The following is a 21,754-nucleotide window of genomic DNA, read 5'->3' on the forward strand; positions in this document are numbered from 1 at the left end:
TTTGCAATATGTTGGCAGCAGCTTCTTGGCTGCCTTTGTTTATTTGGTCTGGGCATAGTTAAAACACTTAAATAAATAGTTGATGCTTAAACCATCCTCTGAAAATGAACATTTGAAAAAATGACAACATTACTAGGCTTAGAAACAAACTATGTTGTACCGTTGCATAAATTGCAAAAATATAAAACATCCCAGCACCAGCCAGACTACACCCTCTTGACATTTACAGTATAATGTCAAATGTCTCATTCAGGGCAACATTTATAAGGTACTTTTGATACATTGCATAAATTGCAAACATATAAAACATCAAAGCATCAGCCAGACTACACCCTCTTGACATTTATATGTCAATTGTCTCATTCAGGTCAACATTTATAAGATACTTTTGAAACAGTAACAGTGCACGTTGAACTTTACACTAACCAGGAACTTTATCTTTCTGGTATGGTGTTGTATTTGAAGGTATCTGAAGGCGTGTCTTGGGTTATCTTGACTAACATAATGTGTAACCTATAGCCATTCACTGACCTTTGACCATAAAGCATCATCATCAGTAATTTACCTGCTGTAATGAGGTCCAGTTTATGGCTGTAGGATCTCCTCACCTGGTAAATGATTAACAGGTGTCAATTATTTTTCTCCTTGGGCGGGCAATATACTGTATAGTCTTTTAGTGGTGGGCAGTGAAACGCTTTAATTGGATTCATGTTTTTACAAAATGGTAGCCAGAAGGAAGCAGCTCTACCTAAGAAATCAGTGCTAAAATTACAAGATTATGATAATGTTCGCAACATCTAAAATAAGCCTTGTCGACTAGATCAAAACATGAAACATTTACACTAGACAACAATTACTTAACAGTGCATTAGGAATGATCTGTCTCAATAGTTTCTATTGTGTTTTTTTTTTTTTTTTTAATTTTTAAGTACAAAGATGGAGCCCAGATCTATGGCCTAGGGTTACCCAACCATAACCCCAACCCTATCCCCAGTCAGTAAGGCTTTTTTCTTTAAACTTTGAGTACCAATGAGTGAGTCCACAATGCTCTCAGAGATTCTCAAAAATTGGTTCTTAATTGAATTATTCATAAAATAGTAATTTGCCATGTCATGGCATGGGAGGGAAAAGGTGAGGGAGACTGAATGACCCTGGTTACCCCCACGCTATGACAGAATAAAACTCCTGATTTGGCAAACACAGTCCTTTTGACCTTTGACCTTCCTCGCCACTCATGGCAAGTCCAGCATGCTGTGTTCCTCCAGCGCCCTCTGGGTGCGGTTGTACATCACGTCGATGGCGTAAACCACTTTTTTGAGGATCACAGTAGCCTCCTCCTGGTTCTGGACGCATATAAGCCGGTAAAAAAATGTCCTTTCCGGCAGGGCGATGAACGCTATGTCGGCCATCTGGCGCACCCACCAGCTGTGGTGCCGGGCCAGGGTCTGCTGGTAGGCCTCGCGGCAGAGGTCGGACGGGCTGCGCAGGCGGCCCGAAGCCGGCTCGGGGTCCTGGCCCAGCTTCCGCAGGAACAGCTGCAGCCACAGGAGGGCGCGGTGGAGCCGCAGCAGCGTGCGGCAGCCCGAGTCCGTCTGCTCCTGGAAGTCCACCAAGCCGCGGCTCAGCTCCGCCGAGATCATGGACTGGACAGAGTCGTATGCCCCGAGGGTGTCAGGGCCCATGGAGGACACCACCATGTGGGCCTGTGCGTCTGGGTTTACCCCCTCTGCCCTCAGACCACTTTGCCCATTAGTTCTCATTCTCTCTGCTTCCTGCTTTGCCAACTCACGGATGATGGAGGTTTTTGTCTCAATTTCATTGGAAATTGCTCCAACCAAAGGGCCCATAGCTACCAAGAACCTTGAAGGGAAGAAAGATGGCAGGGATATTACTCTCTCAGACATTTTAGGATTGGATTGGTTGATTTTGCTATTCTGCATGCAAACCCATACTGCATCCAGCTAAACTATATCAAAGTGGTTTACATGTAGCTCAGTTTACACATCCTTAATAAAAATAATAATAATAGTAGTATAGCAAGTCTCAGAAATTTGATTTGGTAACTTACCTAACCAAAGTTCAAAGTCTGTCTAAAATATGCATCTTAACTGGTAAAAAATACTGGTAAATGCTGCTGGATATATATCAATATTATTGTTACTTTTGTCAAAACATAAAAAGGTTTAATGTTTCATTTAATGTTCTGGGAACAAAAAAATGATCGGGGTTAGAGGGTGACATCGTGGAAAGTTACTGTAGACCATCTCGATTGCGTCATCCCTCCCCTGCTTTATCCACTGTACTCACTTGATGAGTTCCTCCCAGCTGGAGAGATAGGGCTCCAGGAGCACGTCATCCGTGCCCACGGGTGCTGCCCGCAGGTGAGCATACAGCAGGGAGATTTGGAACGTCTGGCCGGGGCACAGCTCCAGTGTATCAGACTCTATGCTCCCATTCCTGTGGAACACCACCTGTGTATGATGGGAAAGAGGAATTACATAGAGAATGATACAGTCATTTCCTGTGTATTTCCCATGTATAAACAGCAGGACAGTGTTTTATGCAATTTAAAAAACAAAACCATTGCAAAACTGCAGTGCCCAACAGCCAAATCAATCAGAAAGAAGAATGAAGAAATGAAATGCATTCTCATGTATAGCCCGCACCTGTGTATTCACCTCATAGCTGAAGAAAGTTTGCTAAATCAATGTATAAACCTTGGTTAATAGTCGGAAAATGATGGTATTCAACAAAGAGCCCTATCCGAGGATGAGCCGAGAGGGGCGTTCTCGGCTAAACGACGGTTCATGCACATTGTTTAAGGTCGAGATTAAAACAGCTGGTGGAGACAGAGCAGGTGTATCATATCATGTGCTTGTTCAGGCCTCACCTTATCGTTTTGATTGTAGGACTTCATGCAGGACTCCCAGGGGCTCTCCAAGTTTCCATCTGTGGGAGATAACAAGCGATAGGTGATCAGAACATGATAGGATAGAACGTGAAAGGCTAATAGAGACATGAAGTGCGTGAGGAAGGAACACAATATATTAATTTTGTTATCTATGTATTCATTATTTATTTATGATATATATAATATTTACATCAATTTATTTGAACTGTATTGACCAGTACAAAATAGCCATGACATATTTTGGTTTCAATTCAAAATGAATGTTCTGTATACAAGTTGAAGATATCTTGTGGCGTCTGTAACATCTCATGAACAGATGTTTTTGACAGTTTTTGTGTGATTGTATAAACATGAATGAGTTTGGAGGGAAACTAGTGATGCATATTCTAGGAAGGATATGAAGGCTGTGGTTTTGGTTGTCTGGCTTTCTGTTCTGTTTTTATCTAGTCTTATTGTTCTGCATTTACTCCATCAGTACAGACAACAATTACAACATTGTTATATACAATAACAGCCATTTCTATTGAACTCAAGGTTACATTAAAACTCAACATTACTGTTGTCATGAAAACTTACAGATAACCAACATTGGAATATATAATAGCCTTAACATTTTCTTTCAGGAAAACTGAATATAACATTCACTATTATTTCTACTGTCAACTGTCCTTTTCAGACTTCAGTCGTTTACCTGACATTCCATTCACATATAGTATGTGTGAATACTTTCCATGTCTGAATTAATCAGATTATACTATGTAAGTAACCCTAGGAATTTAGCACTGTGTAGCATATTTTGTAGCACTAGGAATTTGACATCTCTCCTGTGTATATGTGAAATGTATATGTGGGTATACACAATCACTATAGCAGATCAGTGTAAATCAGATTGAATCAGAATGAGATTCCCTGGATTTGTAAATGGAGCTGTTCCCGAGGAGTCTCGTGCGAACATGTGGTGAGTGTGCTGTACTCACGCAGCCAGAGGGAGCCGAGGAGGAGGAGGATGAACACGACGGCCACCGCTGCCCTGCCCTTCACTCCCATGCTGGTCAACTTCATCTGCCTCTTCCTCATCCAGGGGGGCTCCTCTCTTCCACCAAAACAAGCCTTCAGTCTCTCCTTCCCGGCTCTATCGTCTCATGGTCTCTCGTTGTTTGTATGCCATTCTCTCTCTTTCACTCTCCTACCCTAAAAGCTTCCCCTCTCTCTCCCTCTCTTTCTTTCTAGCTGCTCATGGTCTTCCTGCTTCTGCTTTCTTTATGAGCATCACTTCTAGATAGCAGCCGCGGTTGTGCCACTTCTCTTAGTATTACTAAAAAGCCATTTCAGGGAAACTCCAGGTCTCTATACCAACTTCCTGTTCCCCTCTTGCAGTAGCCTACAGCTGTCCCCTGCCCTGTTCGCCCGTCTTTCTCTTGTGTGCGACTCCCTGCTCCTTGTCTCTGGGCTGCTTTCGCTCTGCTGATATGCCCGTTCTCTGTATGTCTATGGCTTTGTTGTTCAATCAGTGAGTCCAGAGGTTAACTCTAGCATAGCCACTGGTGGAGTGATTAGGCATTCACAGTCATTCTGCACTGTGGTAACCTCACTCTAAGTGCATTACACACACTAGGACCATTATGTTCATCTGCAGATATGGGGTCTCAATGCGTTAGCCCGAGGAGCTTTTATGGGAAATAATTTATTAAGTGTCATAAACAAGTATTGATTTGGAAAGCCAGGGGATGTTTTGCCAGTGATGGAAGGAGAGCTAATCTGACACGGAGTGAGTTAACTCTGACAAAAGGTCAAACAGTCCTCTTGCCATGTAAACATGTTGAGGGTCTTGTTGTCAATGGCAGTAAATAATTAATTTGTTTCTGATATGTGAGCCTATCAAAGATAACTGTACCTATCTCATGATGTTGTGTATTCCAAAAACACTTTGGAATTCTGACCAAAGTATTTTTGGACTCTAAGGTAGGGTTTTGGACCTGGGCTCTTGCCATCTGAGTTATTCCCCTATCGAGTAACCCCCACTACACACACACACACACACACACACACACACACACACACACACACACACACACACACACACACACGCATTCACAAAGTTGATCACCGTCATGGTCTCTTCTTGAAAGCCTTATCTTTGGGTTAGACTCTGGACATAATACCATAATAATCTTATCTAGCAGTATCTCTTGCTCATTTACATGTTTAATCATCTGTCCACATCTCTGAACAATACACACATACTCCCATGCATGTCGACGCACACACGCACGCACGCACGCACGCACGCACGCATCTGCGCCTCAAGAAGAGGGAGAAGAAGAATAGGACTAAAAAAATAATTATCGCAGATGAAAGAAAAACATGAAAATGAAACGAACAATCCAGAAAAAATAAATAAAACTGTCCAAAAAGACAAATAAAATAATCTAGAAGAATAAAGCCTTTCCCTGAAGATTTGATTAAGTTTCTCAGATCAGAATTGAAATTCTCAAAGCTACCTGTTCAATCTTCACATCATTGTGTCACTTGTGCACATCAGAAAAGCAGTTTCTCATTTCTTTGAACAAGTTGCAAATGTTTTGGTACATCCATGCAAATGATTATGTACAATTCTCTGGTCTTATCAATTGCTTATGTCATGTTGATAAAAATGTATTATAATGGGTCTCTGTTGAATGGTCTCACCCCCCCACAACATTTAGGCATTAGTTCATTAGAATTTGTGGCCCAACAGACAGGAACAACAGGAGGTGTAGGAAGACTGCACTGTAATTCCTACAGTTGCATGTACAGTTTTCTCTAAGGAGATTGTCCTATGTTCACATTTCTACTTTTGTTTTCTGTTTTTTTTCTTTGTGTTATGCAGTGCTGTCTTTTCATTTCTGTATCGTAATGACATGGTCTGTCAACAAATACAGTACAAACAGTAAAAGTGTAAATGTGAATCTTGTCCAGTCTCTTGTAATCAAACTCACACATACACTAAGTTGTAACCTACAATTTACAATAACTGTCATCAAAACTTTAGCCATAGTTTACATCAGAACATCCCTCCAGAGTACACTGTTATATTGACAACATGACTAAGTAATTTAACTGTCTTATCTATACACAATGACCTGACATGGGGGACTCGAGTCACATGACTTGAGTCCCATTTTTTAGGACTTGAGACTTGCTTGATCAACATGTATAAAAGACTTGACTTGACTTTGACTTGCTATTCATGACTTGAGACTTGACTTAGTAGTCCATGGGCCAGAGCAGAAGTTGGTATCACCAAAGGTGGCAAAATCTAGCAATGATTTTCGTAATCCTCTATGTCTGAGAGATATGTTTTGGTATGATAACCTAAGTGGTAGCTTAGTTGTATTTTTACTAGCTTTTATACCCATACCCAGTACAATTCACAATACATGCCTATGTATAGGTATAGGTGTATGCAAGTGTGTGGGATGATGCAAAATGTCTTAATCTATGTTATATCATATGTAGATGGCATAGGCTTTTAGAAAATATACAGTTTAGATGGATAATTTAGCTTTCCATGAATTACATAGGCTAAAATGTATCCGTCATACACTTTTTCACCTATATAATATAGGATTAGATAGAGGCAAAAGACTAAAAGTGGGTGGGCCAAATCCAAACTCTTGCTATATCACATCTAGAGAGTATAGGCTTTTAGAAAATATATGGGTTAGATAGCTGAATACACTTTACACAGCTATTTTAGACCCATAACTAATAGCTGTCCATTGAAAATCAATGTCACATCTAGAATATATAGACTTCTCAGAAAAATATATTTTAGGGTAATTAATCTGTTTCCCTTAATGATACCAAAACTATAATGATCGGACATGCCATGATATTTCAATTCTAAAGAGAATGCATGTAGATCCTGCATAACTATTAGGCCTAAATTCTGCTTTTTCAATTTGTCTGGAACTAGAGATTTCTTTTCTGAACATTCTACAGTACAAATATAAACTGCCAACTTTAGATTGTGTTGGTCAGTGTTGCCAGATTGGGCGGGTGCCCACCCAATTGGGCTTCTTTTGACTTCGTCGGGCGGGGGAAAAGCTTTAGGCAGGCAAATAAAATTTTGAGTTGAATGGTTCTCTATGACAAAATCGTTGTTGGGGCGGTTTTTTGCTGAAGAGGGCGGGTTTTTGAGCGTGAATGGGCGGAAATCACTCAACCCAATCTGGCAACCCTGGTGTTGGCGTTTGCTGGGCCACAGTACAGGGCCAGTATGTAGATGGAAGCAGTTTAGTTAGGCTACAGTACAACAATGGCTGTTGTAGTGTCAAAAACAGATTACAAGGTGAGTCCTGTTTATTTTTATTTGTGTTATGATTCAGATGTGTGAGAATGAGTAAGGATATGACCAATGACTAGGCTACTTGTGAAAGACTAGATATAATAACCCAACCGGCCCAAGTAAGGTACTAACATCATTATCAAGCAATGATGTCTGCTGTAAACCGTACTGTAGACTTCCCCAATTTGTGTGTGAACAAAAGAAAGGACAAAAATTAGGGGCAGCCGTGGCCTACTGGTTAGCGCTTCGTACTTGTAACCGGAGGGTTCGAACCCCGACCAGTAGGCACGGCTGAAGTGCCCTTGAGCAAGGCACCTAACCCCTCACTGCTCCCTGAGCGCCGCTGTTGTAGCAGGCAGCTCACTGCGCCGGGATTAGTGTGTGCTTCACTTCACTGTGTGCTGAGTGTGTTTCACTAATTCACGGATTGGGATAAATGCAGAGACCAAATTTCCTTCACAGGATCAAAAGTGTACATATACTTACTTATACTTACTTAAATAATATACAGAGATGTAGCCTATGTGTGAGCGAGCAGTTTCAGTTGGTAGGCTAGAATACTGATGAGAGTGGCAGAATACTGATGATGCACAGTCAAGCCACAGCTCAAGCCACTGCACTCTCACTCTCTTTCTCTTCCTCACATACACACGCACATACTTCACATACACAAACATGTTCTCTCCCTCACATACACACACACTCTCTCTCTTACACTCTCTCTCTCACTCACACACACACACTTCATATATTCCCTCTGTCTCTCCCTCTCTCACACACACACACACACACACACACAGTCACACACACTGTTGCTGAGTAGGAAAAGGCCTCATTTTAGCACATCATTCCTGATATATGACTCAAGCAATGAAATGACTATTAGTTTTATTGGGAACGACTTTTCAGCTTCCATAAGTATAGTTAATTTTGACTGACATGACATAAGCAAATGATAATGTATGAAAGCAACTGATACAAGCTGTCCAAAAGCATTTGCAATTTGTTCAGAGGAAGGAGAAGTTGCTACTATGATGTGCACAAATGACTAAATGTTGTGGAGGTTGAACTAATAGTTATGAGAATTTTCATTCTGATCTGAGAAAAGCACCAAAGCGACTGAGAAAAACTGTAATTTTGAGAGATGAACTAAGGATTTTGAGCAAGAAAGTGTCTTTTGCAGGTAATCCATGGTGTTTTGCTATTTGTACGAATTGTTTTGAGAAATGCACTTACTGTTTTGAAAATGTCAAGGATGATTTGAACATCAGAACAGATCACGAACACACAGAGCACACAGTGAACGCACAGTGAGTGAAGCACACACTAAAGCGGAGCAGTGAGCTGCCTTGCTACAGCGGCGCTCAGGGAGCAGTGAGGGGTTGCTCAAGGGCACTTCAGCCATTCCTACTGGTCGGGGATCGAACCAGCAACCCTTCGGCTTACAAACCCGAAGCCCTAACCAGTAGGCCATGGCTGCCGCATGGCTTGTTACCTTGTCATACTTAAACAGTCCTTTTGTCTACCACAGTGGCCATGCTATAAAACTAAAAATAAAAAAAATTATAAAAAAGTAAGATTATTTAAAAAAATAAAAATCCTAAATAGATAGGAAATTGGAGGACACCTTTTTTCCTTGGTTCTCAGGAGGATATAGCTGTTTGCCTCTTCACACATGAATCTAGTACAGTACATTGATTATAAAGTCTAGACAAATAGGCGTGTACCATTAATAACCCAATACATTGTGAGTACTTATAAAATAGAAAATATGTTCTTGCATTGAGGACTGACTGGACGTGAATGGATGATGAGATTGAACGGAGGGACGTAGAGATTGATATTGCGCAGGTGCTGGTGCGTGCAAACATCACACAGACCAGCATGTGCAGTTCACCACTGGAGGGGAGGGGCAGTGGGATTCAGCAGGACTGTGAGAAAGTGTCTGGCAAGATCACTTGATGGTGATTGATCCAGTGGCACATGACACACACACACACACACACACACGTGGATGCAGAGTTTCCGGTTACCCCTAAGGAAAACATCTCTGTTACATGGCATATTAATAGTTCACCGAGGACCCAAGAATTCACAAGGCACTCAGATAAGCCTGGCTCATTTGTAATGAAATCCAATGACCCTGCAGCTGAGGAGCGCTGAGGAGCAAGCTCAAGAAGCAATGACCCATCCCTTCCTCACAGGCCCACCTTCCTCAGTGATGTGAAAGAGTCAATCAGACAGACAGATAGACACACACACACACACACAATATCAATGACTATGGAATAAGTGTTCATTTTACAGAAGTACAGAGAAATTTGTAATTAGAGTGTCTGGATATATATATTATGTATTTACATTGATATAATGACCACTAACAGAGCATAACTGCAGAACATGTTTATGTGTGTATCTTCATAATTATATTTAATAATGCAGTTCTTTCAGCAGTGAACACCTCAAGACTTACTTGGAATGACCCTCAGCTGTGCATCCAAGTTTGTCTGTGTCTCAAAATCCAGTACATAATTCATCCCACACAAAGGCATGCCCAGGCACAGGCCCAGGCACTGACACCTGACATTTTTAGCCAATCCCACCCGTCTCCTCAAAGTGTGCAGATCCTGACAAAGCCCTGATCGGCTCACCGCTCTCTGTTGCTCCCTCTCTCCCTTTCTAACCCCCTGCACACACACACACACTCCTACTCACAAACACACCCACACAAACATACACACACCACACTCTCACTCACACACACACACACAAACCTCCCCACCCCCCCCCCTCTCTCTCTCTCACACACACACACGTCTACACAAATCACACACACACAAGCACCCACACCCAATCCCCCGACATTGACCCACTGAGGAGCTTGGGCCAGCAGACACCGCAGGGGTTTATTTATACCCGCTCTGCTGCGGACAGAGCGAGACATAGCGCTGGCCTCCGACACAGGACAGGCCTCCACTCCACCTGTTCACCTTGCTTAGAGACCCGCACTGGCAGGTCCACACCCGACTCCCCAGTGGGTGATCAAGTCACGTTTTATGATCATTTATCAAAAACGTGTCACTGATACATTGTCACTAAACAAGGCAAACACACACACAAAGATGTTGGTTTAGTTTGCGTCCACTCTCCCAGTGGCGGACATATTCTGCCCGTGTCAGCAAGGGCTTTTCCATGTTGCCTGTGCGATTGTCATCACTGCAAGTGCATAAACGATGATGATGATTATTATGTGCCACCCGAGTGTGACTTTAAGACCAAGTTTAGCGCAGCCCGGCCCGTCGTGTAACCCGAGCCACGGACAGTGACAGCTGGGCGAGCGAGGCGAGAGCCAGCGGGATAAGGGGAGAGGAGCGACTCGGAAATAACTTCTCGCTTTCTCTTTCTCTCCGACTACCAAAGCCAGACGCCCGTGTGCAAGGAGCAAACGCGGCAGAGATGGCGTCGACCCGGTCCGTTTGGATGTGCGCGCTGGCGCTGGCCATTGTGCTGGTGTTCTCTGGACAAGGTAGGGGGGCTTTGAGCATGAGGGCTGTGGAAGTGCTGTGGAAACCACGCACTTGTCATTTGCTTCTTTGTTCCACCTCCGGTGAATATGACAGTGCTCGGTGACTTAACGGAGACTTAAGTAAACTAAAATGTCATAGTGAGTTGATGTATTTGGCAGGAATTGTTTGGTTAGCTGAGGATGATGAGTTGAAGTAAGTTATTATTGGGCAACAATCTTCTGTTCTTTGATATATTGGTATTTGTTGGGCATGATGACAAAAGACAACTTCAGAAACTTAAAAAAACTCTAAAACTAACATTTATATAAATGTAATGCACCATAATGGAAAATAAGCCCAATTATCTAAAAGCCTTCTTCTAACAGAAATGAGAAGTTTTCCCCATGTTTGTACTACAAACCATGCCTAGGGTACAGTTTCTGAGATTTGTTTTGGCTGGTTGGTGATTGATTGATTTTGATTTATTCTGTAGTTAGAATATAGAAGATTAGTCTGTTCAAAATTCAGATATACACAGCAAATGAGTCTGTGTGTTATAATGTGTTGAGGTGATTCTCTATTTGATGAAGAATATGGATTGGGTAAAGTTATTTTAGTATTAAGCACAGTTAAATCAAGTCTACGTAACACAAAACAGAAACAACATTTATGTCACCTCGCTATCAACTCAACTAACCTTGTCAGAATAGGCAGAGATGCAATCCTCAGTGTATAGGTTAGATCAGAACAGTAGTAAACACAACGAGGCGTCATTTCATTGGCCTTTCAGGCTGACGTGGGAGTCTTATATTCTTGTCCCAGGGCACAGTCTATCCTCTCCAGTTAACGCTCTGAGGTCATACTCTCTACTGATTGTACCAGACAGGTTTGAAGTGTTCCCTCAAGTTAACAGTGGTTTGTGGTTGAATGCTGATTGAACCATTTAGTATTATGCCAAACCAGGCCCACTGTTATAAGAGCATGTTGATGCACAGCAGATGAGCATTGGGGTTTTGTGGTAGTTCTATTCCAAATCTAGTACAATTATCATTATTACAAATCATTTTTGGCCAGGTTCAGTGTTCACGGACTTCACATTGATCATAGTTCCTTTTGGATGGTTTAACAAGCAAAACAACCAATCACAGAGGGCTATTTTTGAGTACACTTTACATTAGACAGACAGACAGACAGACAGATAGATAGATAGATAGATAGATAGATAAATACGTAGATAGACAGACAGATATATAGATAGATAGATAAATACCGGTAGATAGATAGATAGATAGATAGATAGATAGATTTCAATCAGTTGTTTTTGATGGCTCTAAACTGCTTCTTTCATCCAGACTATTCACATGCATTTACTTGGCGGTGCATCTACACTTTTATCATCAACAACATGGGCTGACAATGACTTTGCAACCAGAACAGCTCACCAATGTTTTCAGCATTGTAAAACAATACACATGAGGTGGTCCTGGTGACTGTGGATTGGTCTTCAATGTGCGTCTCTGCATGCATTGTATGCTGTGTATGAATGCATGCCATCCATGATCCAAACTATCTAAAGGAACACGTCACAATCAGCCTCGCCCTCCCTCCTAACCACCCTCATGTCCACCCTTCTTCCCTCTCTCCCTCTCTCTCTTTCTCAGTTGTGAGAGGGAATGAAGAAGCACAGCTAATCAAACAAATCTTTTCAAAGTACAACAAGAACATCCGCCCTGCAGAGAACCCCGTAGATAAGGTGGAGGTGATGCTCAAACTGACTCTCACCAACCTCATTTCCTTGGTATGGATCACATGCATACTTTAAACTGGATAATGACATGAAACTATTGCGTATATCTGTAGTCTTGTTGAATACCATACATACCAAACATCAAGTTGTGTAGACACTAGGGGTGCACCAAATAAGGTTCTGCCATATACAGAATCCATTATTTAAGATTTGGCCGAATCACAAACCGAATTCCCAGTAATTTCTGTGAACACCACCAAAAACTGTAAAACTGTGAAATCCAATGGCATTAACAAAGCATGATTATTGCAGCAAACACACACACAGGGACATAACACAGCACTTGAACTGGTTGCATAGACACCTATTTGACTAGATCTTTGTCTCTCATGTTACATGAAACTGCTTACATATTGCTACTTTACAGTAATCACAGAAATCTCTCACTGTCTTTCAGAATGAAAAAGAAGAGACTCTCACAACCAGTGTTTGGATTGAACTAGTAAGTTTGACATTTTTGACATTTTCTGGTATTTGTCTAGCAGTTTGCCTTTAATTACCTTTTTTGCATTTTCCTCTTATTATTCACACTTTTTTAACTCTCTTTTTTTCTTTCTTTCTTTTTGCTTGCACTATATATTTTTTTTCATTTCACAGCAATGGACAGATTATCGTCTGTCGTGGAACACCACTGACCACCATGGCATTGAGGTGATCCGCGTCCCCTACAGCATGGTGTGGCTTCCTGACATTGGCCTGGAGAACAAGTGAGGCTTGCTATCCTTCCTAAACTACGTCTAATATCACTGTTCACTTTTTTTTCTTGGGTTGGTCATTTTGAATGCTAATAATAAGTATTATAGTGTTGCTTTCATATGTCCATGAAATGCTATTTTGTCACTGTTTTGTATGTTAAACATCTTTTTTTTTTCTTCCTTTTTTGTAGCATTGATGGGAAGTTTGATGTAGCATACTATGCTAACGTACTCATCTACTCAAGTGGATATATGTACTGGCTTCCCCCTGCCATCTACCGAAGCACCTGCGCCATCGAGATCACCTACTTTCCCTTCGACTACCAGAACTGCACACTTATCTTCAGGTCAGGATTGGATATGTGTGCATGACGTGTGCGTAATGTGTCCACGAGATTGACATTTTCTACACATGAGAATACACATGCTCCATTGTGAGCTGGTGCACTCACTACATATTTGCCTGGCTGGCGCTCAGGCAGAGAGAGGTAGGCCTTTTGTTTGTTTGTGCTGCATGGGACTAATTCAGGCAGAGAGATAGGCCTTTTGTTTGTTTGTGCTGCATGGGACTAATTTACGAGGTAGTGAGCGTGGAAATGTTTGGCCAGGATGCAGGGCTGGCAACTCCTGTCCTTCTACACAACGCAGGAAGTTGGATGGAAGCACACGCTAGACTTGGGAAACAGTTTCATAATATTACGTCTATATTCATATAACATAGAATCAAATGAATGATTGTCATCAAACCTACTATTTTCTTTTTATTAAGTATTTTTGGGCTTTTTACCTTTATTTTAGATAGGACAGCGGAAAGCCTGACAGGAAGTGAGTGACCTGACCTGGATCCCCGTGGGTACTTGGGCCCAATTGTGGTCTGGTGCTGTAGCCAGTTGCACCACAGTGCCCCCCTCATACCAACTAGTTTCAAATAGGCAATGAATCTAGTTTCAGCTTGAATGATTCTCCGGCTGGGAGAAGGTTGTGAGGTGGAACTCCTGAAGTGGTTTGCTGGAATTTTTGACGATCAATACATTTGGAACGGGAGAGCTGAAAAATATAAATTCAGGCCTTTGACTTTATTATTGCTTTGTCCTAAGGTCTCAAACCTACAGCGCTAGTGAAGTGGACCTCAAGCTGGCTATCGATGACGAGACGTCGGATCCCATTGAGTGGGTGGTTATTGACCCTGAGGCTTTTACTGGTAACATTTGTGCTACAGATTGTCTCTCATATTGCTAGACCACAATATCCTCTCATGTACACCGCAATTTCCCGTCTATTAACAGAGATTTATACACTGATTTTACAGATGTCCTAATACACAGGGGGGACTATACACGGGAATGCATTTCTTTTTCCGTCATTCCCCTTTCTGATCTGATTCTGATTCAGTGGGCTATTGGGCACAGTGGTTAGTACACAGGTGCGATCAATAGAAGGTTTTGTCTTTTATATTTGCATAAAACACCATCATGCAGTTTATGTGGTTAATACACGGGAAATTACTGCACTTTAGGTGACTTCCTAAAACACCTGTGCCCAATATCAGTCAACGGCACGCTAACTTTGACTTTAACTTTAACAATATGCAGTGCCTTCAGTTTCAGCTCTAACATCAGCCGAGGATGTGCACACTTTCTTGACACTCTTTTTCCCAACTTGACAGAGAATGGAGAGTGGGCGATCAAGCATAAACCAGCTCGAAAGATCATCAACAAGAGCTACACGCCAGATGACCTGGAATACCAGGAGATCTTCTTCAATCTGATCATCCAAAGGAAACCACTTTTCTACATCATCAATATGATTCTTCCCTGCTCGCTCATTTCCTCTCTGGTCCTGCTGGCCTTCTTCCTCCCTGCCCAGGGTACGCGTGTGTGTGTGTGTGTGTGTGTGTGTGTGTGTGTGTGTGTGGTGAGGGGGTTATGTGTTGCTGAAGATAAGTCTGTTGTTACTGTATGTCAATACGATGCATTATTCTAATATAATTTAGTGATGATCAGTGTATCCCTTTGTCTCTCATATTCTACTTGCCCTGAACATCTATGAACGCACACACACACGTACACACACACACACGCACACACACACGCAGCTGGTGGACAGAAGTTGACCGTATCCATCTCTGTGCTGCTGGCCCAGACTGTGTTCCTCATTCTTATTGCTCAGAAGATTCCGGAGACGTCACTGTCCGTTCCTCTTATTGGAAAGTGAGTGGGAGCATGTTATTGTTTATCCGTCACTACTATCATTATGCTTCAGTTTGCACTGCTTTATGCTTCCCACTGTACACATGGCATGGCTTTTGTTTACCCCTGCCTCATCAGTCTTGTACTAAACAAGCAGCCAAATGATTCATCCCCGTTTAAACATTGTTGACCTTTCTCTGTCCTCTTAGGTACCTGATCTTCGTAATGTCAGTGACCACCATCATCGTCACAAATATGATTATTGTGCTCAACTTCTCCCTCCGCACACCCAGCACCCACACCATGTCCCGCTCCATTAGACATGTATGTTCACACTCCCAAATGCATCTATACCAAGTAAATGTACAAGGATACAAGGATACAAGGAAGTTTATTGTCACATGCATATAGTTACTGGATGTAAGAAATGCAGTGAAATTATGTCTGGTGTCAGCTTATTTGTGCATTTATGGGGGGGGTAAAAAGTGCAGTAGAAGAGGGGTTTAGTAGATTAAGTGGCAAGGGCTGCATAAGAAAGGTGGGGGAGGATTGGGATTGGGGGGGGGGGGGGCACCAACAAGGAGCACCCAAGATCAACAGGGGCAAGGAAAAACTCCCTTACTAAGGAAGAAACCTTGGGCAGATCCACGGCTCAAGGGGCTAACCCAACTTCCAGGGGTCTTGGTGTGTGTGTTGGGGGGATGACAAGGGAGATGGGATAGTGTGCTGTGTATGTGGGGAGAGGGCAGTGTGCAATATGTGTGTTGGAGAAGCTTCCTCATGAAATAATGTGCTGTGTATGTAGGGGAGGGGGGGGGGCAGTGTACTGCAAGTATGGTGAAGGGACTTACTATTGCAAGCAGAGTACTGTATGTATGATGTATGTGAGTGATGACAGTGCAGATGTGTGTGTGGGCGGGAGGGGAGTGGAGCAGTGACTCTGTGTGTGTGTGTGTGTGTGTGTAGTGTTGGGCAGAAAGGCTAGGCAATCAAGGACATGGGTAGATAGATGGAGGAGAAATCAAAAATAATAAATAAAAAGTTCTATAGAGATGTGCAAAAGTTGGAGAAAGTCAGATATGTGTGTGTGTGCGTGTGTGTGTGTTTTGACGTGTGATGAAATAAGAAAATAAATAAAAGGTCTGTAGCATAGGGAGAGGGATGTAAAAGTGCTAAAAGTCATGTAGGTGTGTGTGTGTGTGTGTGGGGGGGGTCATGAGTGCTGAGGAGTGAATGAGTGCAAAGTCAGTATAGTGTGAGTTCAGAGTTGGGAAATGTTTGAGAGTGCTGAGGAGTGAATGTGTGCAAAGTCAGTATAGTGTGAGTTCAGAGTTCGGATGGCCTGGGGATAAAAACTCAGTGTTGACCTTTCTATGAGCAGTATCAATTACAATCAATCAATCCAAGCTCATCTCCCTCTCTCTATCAGCTCTTCCTGCAGGTTGTCCCTCGTTACCTGGGCATGGACCCCCTGGTGGACGATGGGGAGGGCGACCGAGAGGCGGAGGGCGCCAGGGAGCGCCGGCGGAGCTCCTTCGGCCTGATGCAGCGGGCGGAGGAGTACGTGCTGAAGCAGCCGCGCAGTGAGATGATGTTCGACCGACTGCGAGAGCGCCATGGCCTAGTTCACTCCATCGGTGAGAGTCTCCCCATCACAATGTCCGTCTTTGGGTCATGGAATATTACAGTCACCTATCACTAATTACTAATGATATTACTAATATTCTGATCACCGGAAATGATCATAATAATGTTATCTCAAATATCAAGGGCATTAACTCATTGAGTGCCATGCGTTGAGTGCCAAAAACGTAATATTACGTTTTTAGCTTTTTTTTAAATTACGAAACTAGACACTCTAACACACCTTATATGTGATTTTGGGAACTCTGTGATGAATGGAAATTAAATATATAACGATCGTAAACTCATGAAAACGCAAGATTTGGACATTTTATCTGGACGTTTGATCTTAAAGGCACACTATGCAGGTTTTTTAGCTTAATATGCTAGTTTTTTTGCTTAATTTACCTTAATTTAACAGCTTCAGAGTCATTGGAATGGTTATATGACTTTTTTCGGGGTGAATGGTGGCCGTCTCGCTTCCCCCTAGCGCCTGTGAGCGGAAAAACCACCCTTGCAACTGTGGGCCGGCGGGCCGACGGCCTCAGTGTCAGGAAGTATAACGAGTGTAACGAATTGCTTTACTGCATTAAAATACACATACACGCCAGGCACCGGCTAGAAAAAGGTATCGATGGAGTTTCTCAGACATTCGTCATGACAGAGCCAGCGAAAAAGAAGCAAAAACCGAGAAAACAGTAAGGAAATTGCCAATACTGCATAGTTTACCTTTAACTCGGCTTTTGATGGTTGCCGCTTTGTTTCGAATCAGTCACTGATTAGCCTATCAGTGACATGCACACCAGGTCAAAATCAGGTCATTTATTTTCGTGGGTTTATCACTAGGTGGCAGGTCTCGTTAGATCTCTTCCCAGAAACTTTGCAGGCAACACTTCTCAGGTGCTGAAGGGAGAAATGAAAAATTCGAAGAAAAAGATATTGCAGCAGGTGCGTTTTCGCCAGACAACACTGGATGAGTCCACCTTTCTACTAAGACAAGATGACTCTGACCACGACAGGTCAAAAACATTACAAGGAGTGACTGAACACCGTGCTAAGGAGGGAGTTCCATCACCACCACGAGCCGGGCCTAGCGGAGTGGGTGGGCCGAGTCGTGCTTGCAAGAGGGCACGCCCTTGCCAGAGTGCCGAATATGTCGGTGATAGTGACTCATAAGAGAAGCAATATCTCTATTTCTAGAAAAAAAACAGGGATTTTGATGAAAACTAGCCACTGTTTAGCTTGGGATTTCTCAGGAACAGAGGCGTGTAGAAATACACGGTTTGCACCCACTGAGAGCTTAAAGTCTCACCTTTCAGCCGAGCCATTGTATGTGTTCATAGCTATTACACAGAATATGCTGTGGCTGTACAAAAATCATCAACAATGGTCTAGATTGCTGGCACTCTAGGACAAAGCTTCCGAAAACAGCTTGGCATTCAATGAGTTAATATGTATTAAATATGAATATGTATTGTAATATTCAGGAAGGCATTTTTGATGCCTATTATTAAAACCAGGACATGAAATGACAAAGCACTCTCGTTAAATGTGAAATATAATTCTTATCCAGTACACTTTCTGTCTAATTCAGAATTGCACCCCAATGTCAGCTGTCCATTCAGTGCATAGCCCTCAGATATTTGAACACAGTTCTGGCAATCTAAAAGGAAGCATAGACTCCAGTGGACTTTTGAAGCCAGCTAACACACACATATGTTTACAGAAGGGAAGGGTATGATTTGATTGGTTGCTCTTCTCAAACATCAACAATCTTTCACAAGCATTGTGGGCGGTATCTGTTTTAGGATCACTGGTTAATTCATCCGTGATTGTAGATGAAAACTAGTTCTTTGCCATTTATGCTACTGTCTCTCACCACAATCATGAATGTACTAAGAGATGATGGGTTATTTTTGTGTCACTTGCTCCCCCTAGTGGATGATATTGATGTAGGCACCACAGCCACCCTTTACAAGAGCCTGGCCGAAGCAGCACCAGAGATAAAGGAATGTGTGGATGCCTGTAACTTCATTGCAGAAAGCACCAAGCAGCAGAATGACGTTGGATCCGTAAGTGAATCTTTTGTATTGTCGAGAATATGACGTAGCTTCTGAGCCACATTAAAATAGTTTGCTAACTAGCACCGTGACCTTTTCCTTCAAAATGCTGTCAAATGCAATATAATTGACAGTCAAGAATGCTTGCCTTTTTCCTGATTGGGAAATACATGGGACCACTTTGAAAGTTTAGTTGCAGGAGTGCTGCACTACTACAGCGAAGCCAGCTAGTATAGAGAATACCACTTTTAGCACAGCAGTTTTAACATGATTCCAAAGACTATATCCACAACTGTAAATACATCAAAAATATGTGTTGCCCTGTCCCTACTTACTGTCCTCTATCTTTGGTCATCCTTCCTTCAGGAGGTGGAAAGCTGGGTGCTGATTGGGAAGATGATTGATAAGGTGTGCTTCTGGGCAGCTCTCTTGCTCTTCACTATTGGGACAGTGGCAATCTTCCTCATGGGACATTTCAACCAAGCTCCTGAATTTCCTTTCCCTGGAGAAAGCAAGCGATACAGTCCCTCTTAGTAATCAAAGGCCCTCTCGCCATCTCTCAACATTGGCCTTCCCATGTGGTTAAGAACAAGGTAGTGTAATAACATCATTATTTCACTCTTGGCACATCATTTATTTATTCTATTTATAGGAATAACATCTAGTGCCTTTTGGTCAATGCAAGTGTTGCATTGATGTAATGTTTCTGTTTTTGATTTTTTTTTTGTAAGACATTTCTTTCATTATTGTATTTTCATTTTACGTATGTACATCATGTCACTGGTTCATTTAATGTATGTGTAATTGTACTTGTGTTGTGTATTGCTTTTTTTTGCATTTCAAACCTGTAATCTCTGCATCTACAATGGCTTTGGTAAAGGTGTTTTACTGGTTTTAATCTCGTTCCCCCCTGATGATTTATTGGTACTGTGTGTTCACTTACAACTTAGCTTTGTGTTCTCTGTTAAATCCCTAAAGTTTACAGCCATTTGAAACCTATGATATGTGATCATGTGCCATTGTATGGAGGATACATTTGTCACTTCAGCAATACAGTATTCAGATGATTTAGGAATAGTCTCCATTCTGACCATCAGCAGTGCTGTTTACTGTTGATGTTACTTTTACATGCAGAAAGTACTGTCTTACTTGAAACCTGTGTAACTTTACCATGTTCATGACAGAATGCTCAGTGACATGGAGAGTTGACTGCCGAGAAAACTGTATCTGTGTGAATACTTAAGATGACTGTTGGTGAATATGTTATATAATATGATGCTATGATACTATACAACAGACATTTTCTATCCAATTGTCTCACGAGTCTGAATGCACATGACAGTGTGATGAATGTAGCAGACATTGCGATCCCATGTCTGTGTGATGACTCCTCAGGGGTATATAAGGTACTGTATGTAACAGATTGTCTAAAAAGAATATGCAAATCCTCAGATTTGACTGGAGAAAAGGTCTGAGGTTTTCCTTTGTTCATATACTTTAAAAATCCACTGAATACTAAACAAAGTTTTTTTAAATGTGCTTTCACAAACTGCAGGAAATAAAGGTAGGCCTACTGACTAGATTGTCACACCATTAGAAATGAATAGTAGCATTACATTAAATAGGAATGGTAATAATAGTAATAGTATTACATTACATTTACAATAGCCTAACTTATTTGGGGAGGCTATAGACAAATAAATGAAGAATGAAGAACTCTACCACAGCTATGGGAAATGTTATACACTTTACGGTGACATGAAAACCTATCATCAAAAATATAATTAAGTGAAGACTGATTCGTATCACTTAACTACTCAACACATTTAAGTATAGTCAGACTACATATCTGCTGTAGCCTATAAGACCTCTGCAGGCCACTGAAAGGTAGATGTAGCATGTTATTGTATCTGCAGGGGGCATTAGTGAGCAGATGTTTTTTACATTCCTCTTTTGCCGCCTCAAGAGTGTTGAGTCTTGCCCTCAATATCAACATTGTTGAGACATGCCCTGCACTCACATCGCAATAGTTTTGTTGTGACCACTTTACATTATGTTGTGTTGCTTTCTTTTTAGTCCAAGTTATTCTGAGTGTTAACTGTGGATTTGTGTGATAAACTGTAAGTGTGTTTATTTAGATAGCCTAGCCTACGATTTTAAGCTACACTCAGCTAACTATGCCAAATTAATCTGAAACATTTTAGAATCTTTCACAGAATATGAATGTCTCCCTGCCTGCCTTCCTCAAACCCCACATGACGACTGATGCAGACTTGCACGCAGGAGGTAGCCTAGTCTAGGCTACTGATGCAAAAAAACGCATCGCTGGAAACGTGGTTTAGCTCAAGGATTTTTCTCCACGAGACAAAGTCAGAGTTTGAAAATAGTGGAACTGTAGCCTACGCATTTAGATCTCATTCGATGACATTGAACGGAAAAACCGAACAACTTGGCGGAGAACGCCCTTACTCACATTCGCCATAGCCTGTTACTAACAGAAGTACTGGATTCACCTCGGAAACGATGGCAGTCCTTCACATCACGTCACATTACATCTTATGATTTATCTGTAAATGACTGAGTGAAGAAACCCATTTTCATCGGATGCTATTCAGGAACTTACGGTAAGGGAA

At 42.0% G+C, this 21,754-nt stretch overlaps 2 protein-coding genes across 3 annotated transcripts; one reads left to right on the forward strand and one right to left on the reverse strand.

Moving 5' to 3' along the window:
• gltpd2b (glycolipid transfer protein domain containing 2b) lies at positions 1 to 21,741 on the reverse strand. Of its 2 annotated transcripts, none has more exons than XM_076274383.1 (6): positions 21,635 to 21,741; positions 19,457 to 19,623; positions 3,889 to 4,932; positions 2,891 to 2,949; positions 2,308 to 2,471; positions 1 to 1,860 (listed from the first exon to the last, which is right to left on the reverse strand). In XM_076274383.1, the coding sequence occupies exons 3-6, from the start codon at positions 3,986 to 3,988 to the stop codon at positions 1,233 to 1,235; spliced, it is 951 nt and encodes a 316-aa protein (XP_076130498.1). In that variant the 5' UTR covers positions 3,989 to 4,932; positions 19,457 to 19,623; positions 21,635 to 21,741; the 3' UTR covers positions 1 to 1,232. The 2 variants fall into 2 exon arrangements, with proteins under 2 accessions (XP_076130498.1, XP_076130497.1); XM_076274382.1 differs by having other exon boundaries at positions 21,595 to 21,741.
• Positions 10,645 to 20,405, forward strand: chrne (cholinergic receptor, nicotinic, epsilon). Its single transcript, XM_076274381.1, has 12 exons — positions 10,645 to 10,767; positions 12,409 to 12,545; positions 12,952 to 12,996; positions 13,152 to 13,261; positions 13,441 to 13,596; positions 14,347 to 14,450; positions 14,916 to 15,116; positions 15,345 to 15,459; positions 15,648 to 15,762; positions 16,868 to 17,075; positions 19,000 to 19,133; positions 19,488 to 20,405. Exons 1-12 carry the CDS (start codon positions 10,698 to 10,700, stop codon positions 19,653 to 19,655), a joined length of 1,563 nt encoding a protein of 520 aa, XP_076130496.1. The 5' UTR covers positions 10,645 to 10,697; the 3' UTR covers positions 19,656 to 20,405.
• Positions 21,742 to 21,754: the final 13 nt, after the last annotated feature.

Source organism: Alosa pseudoharengus, unplaced genomic scaffold (genome assembly GCF_046254945.1).
Source record: "Alosa pseudoharengus isolate Yale_2024_CS ecotype anadromous, Long Island Sound unplaced genomic scaffold, YU_APseudo_1.1 YU_APseudo_1.1_scf_8, whole genome shotgun sequence".
NCBI lineage: Eukaryota > Metazoa > Chordata > Actinopteri > Clupeiformes > Clupeidae > Alosa > Alosa pseudoharengus.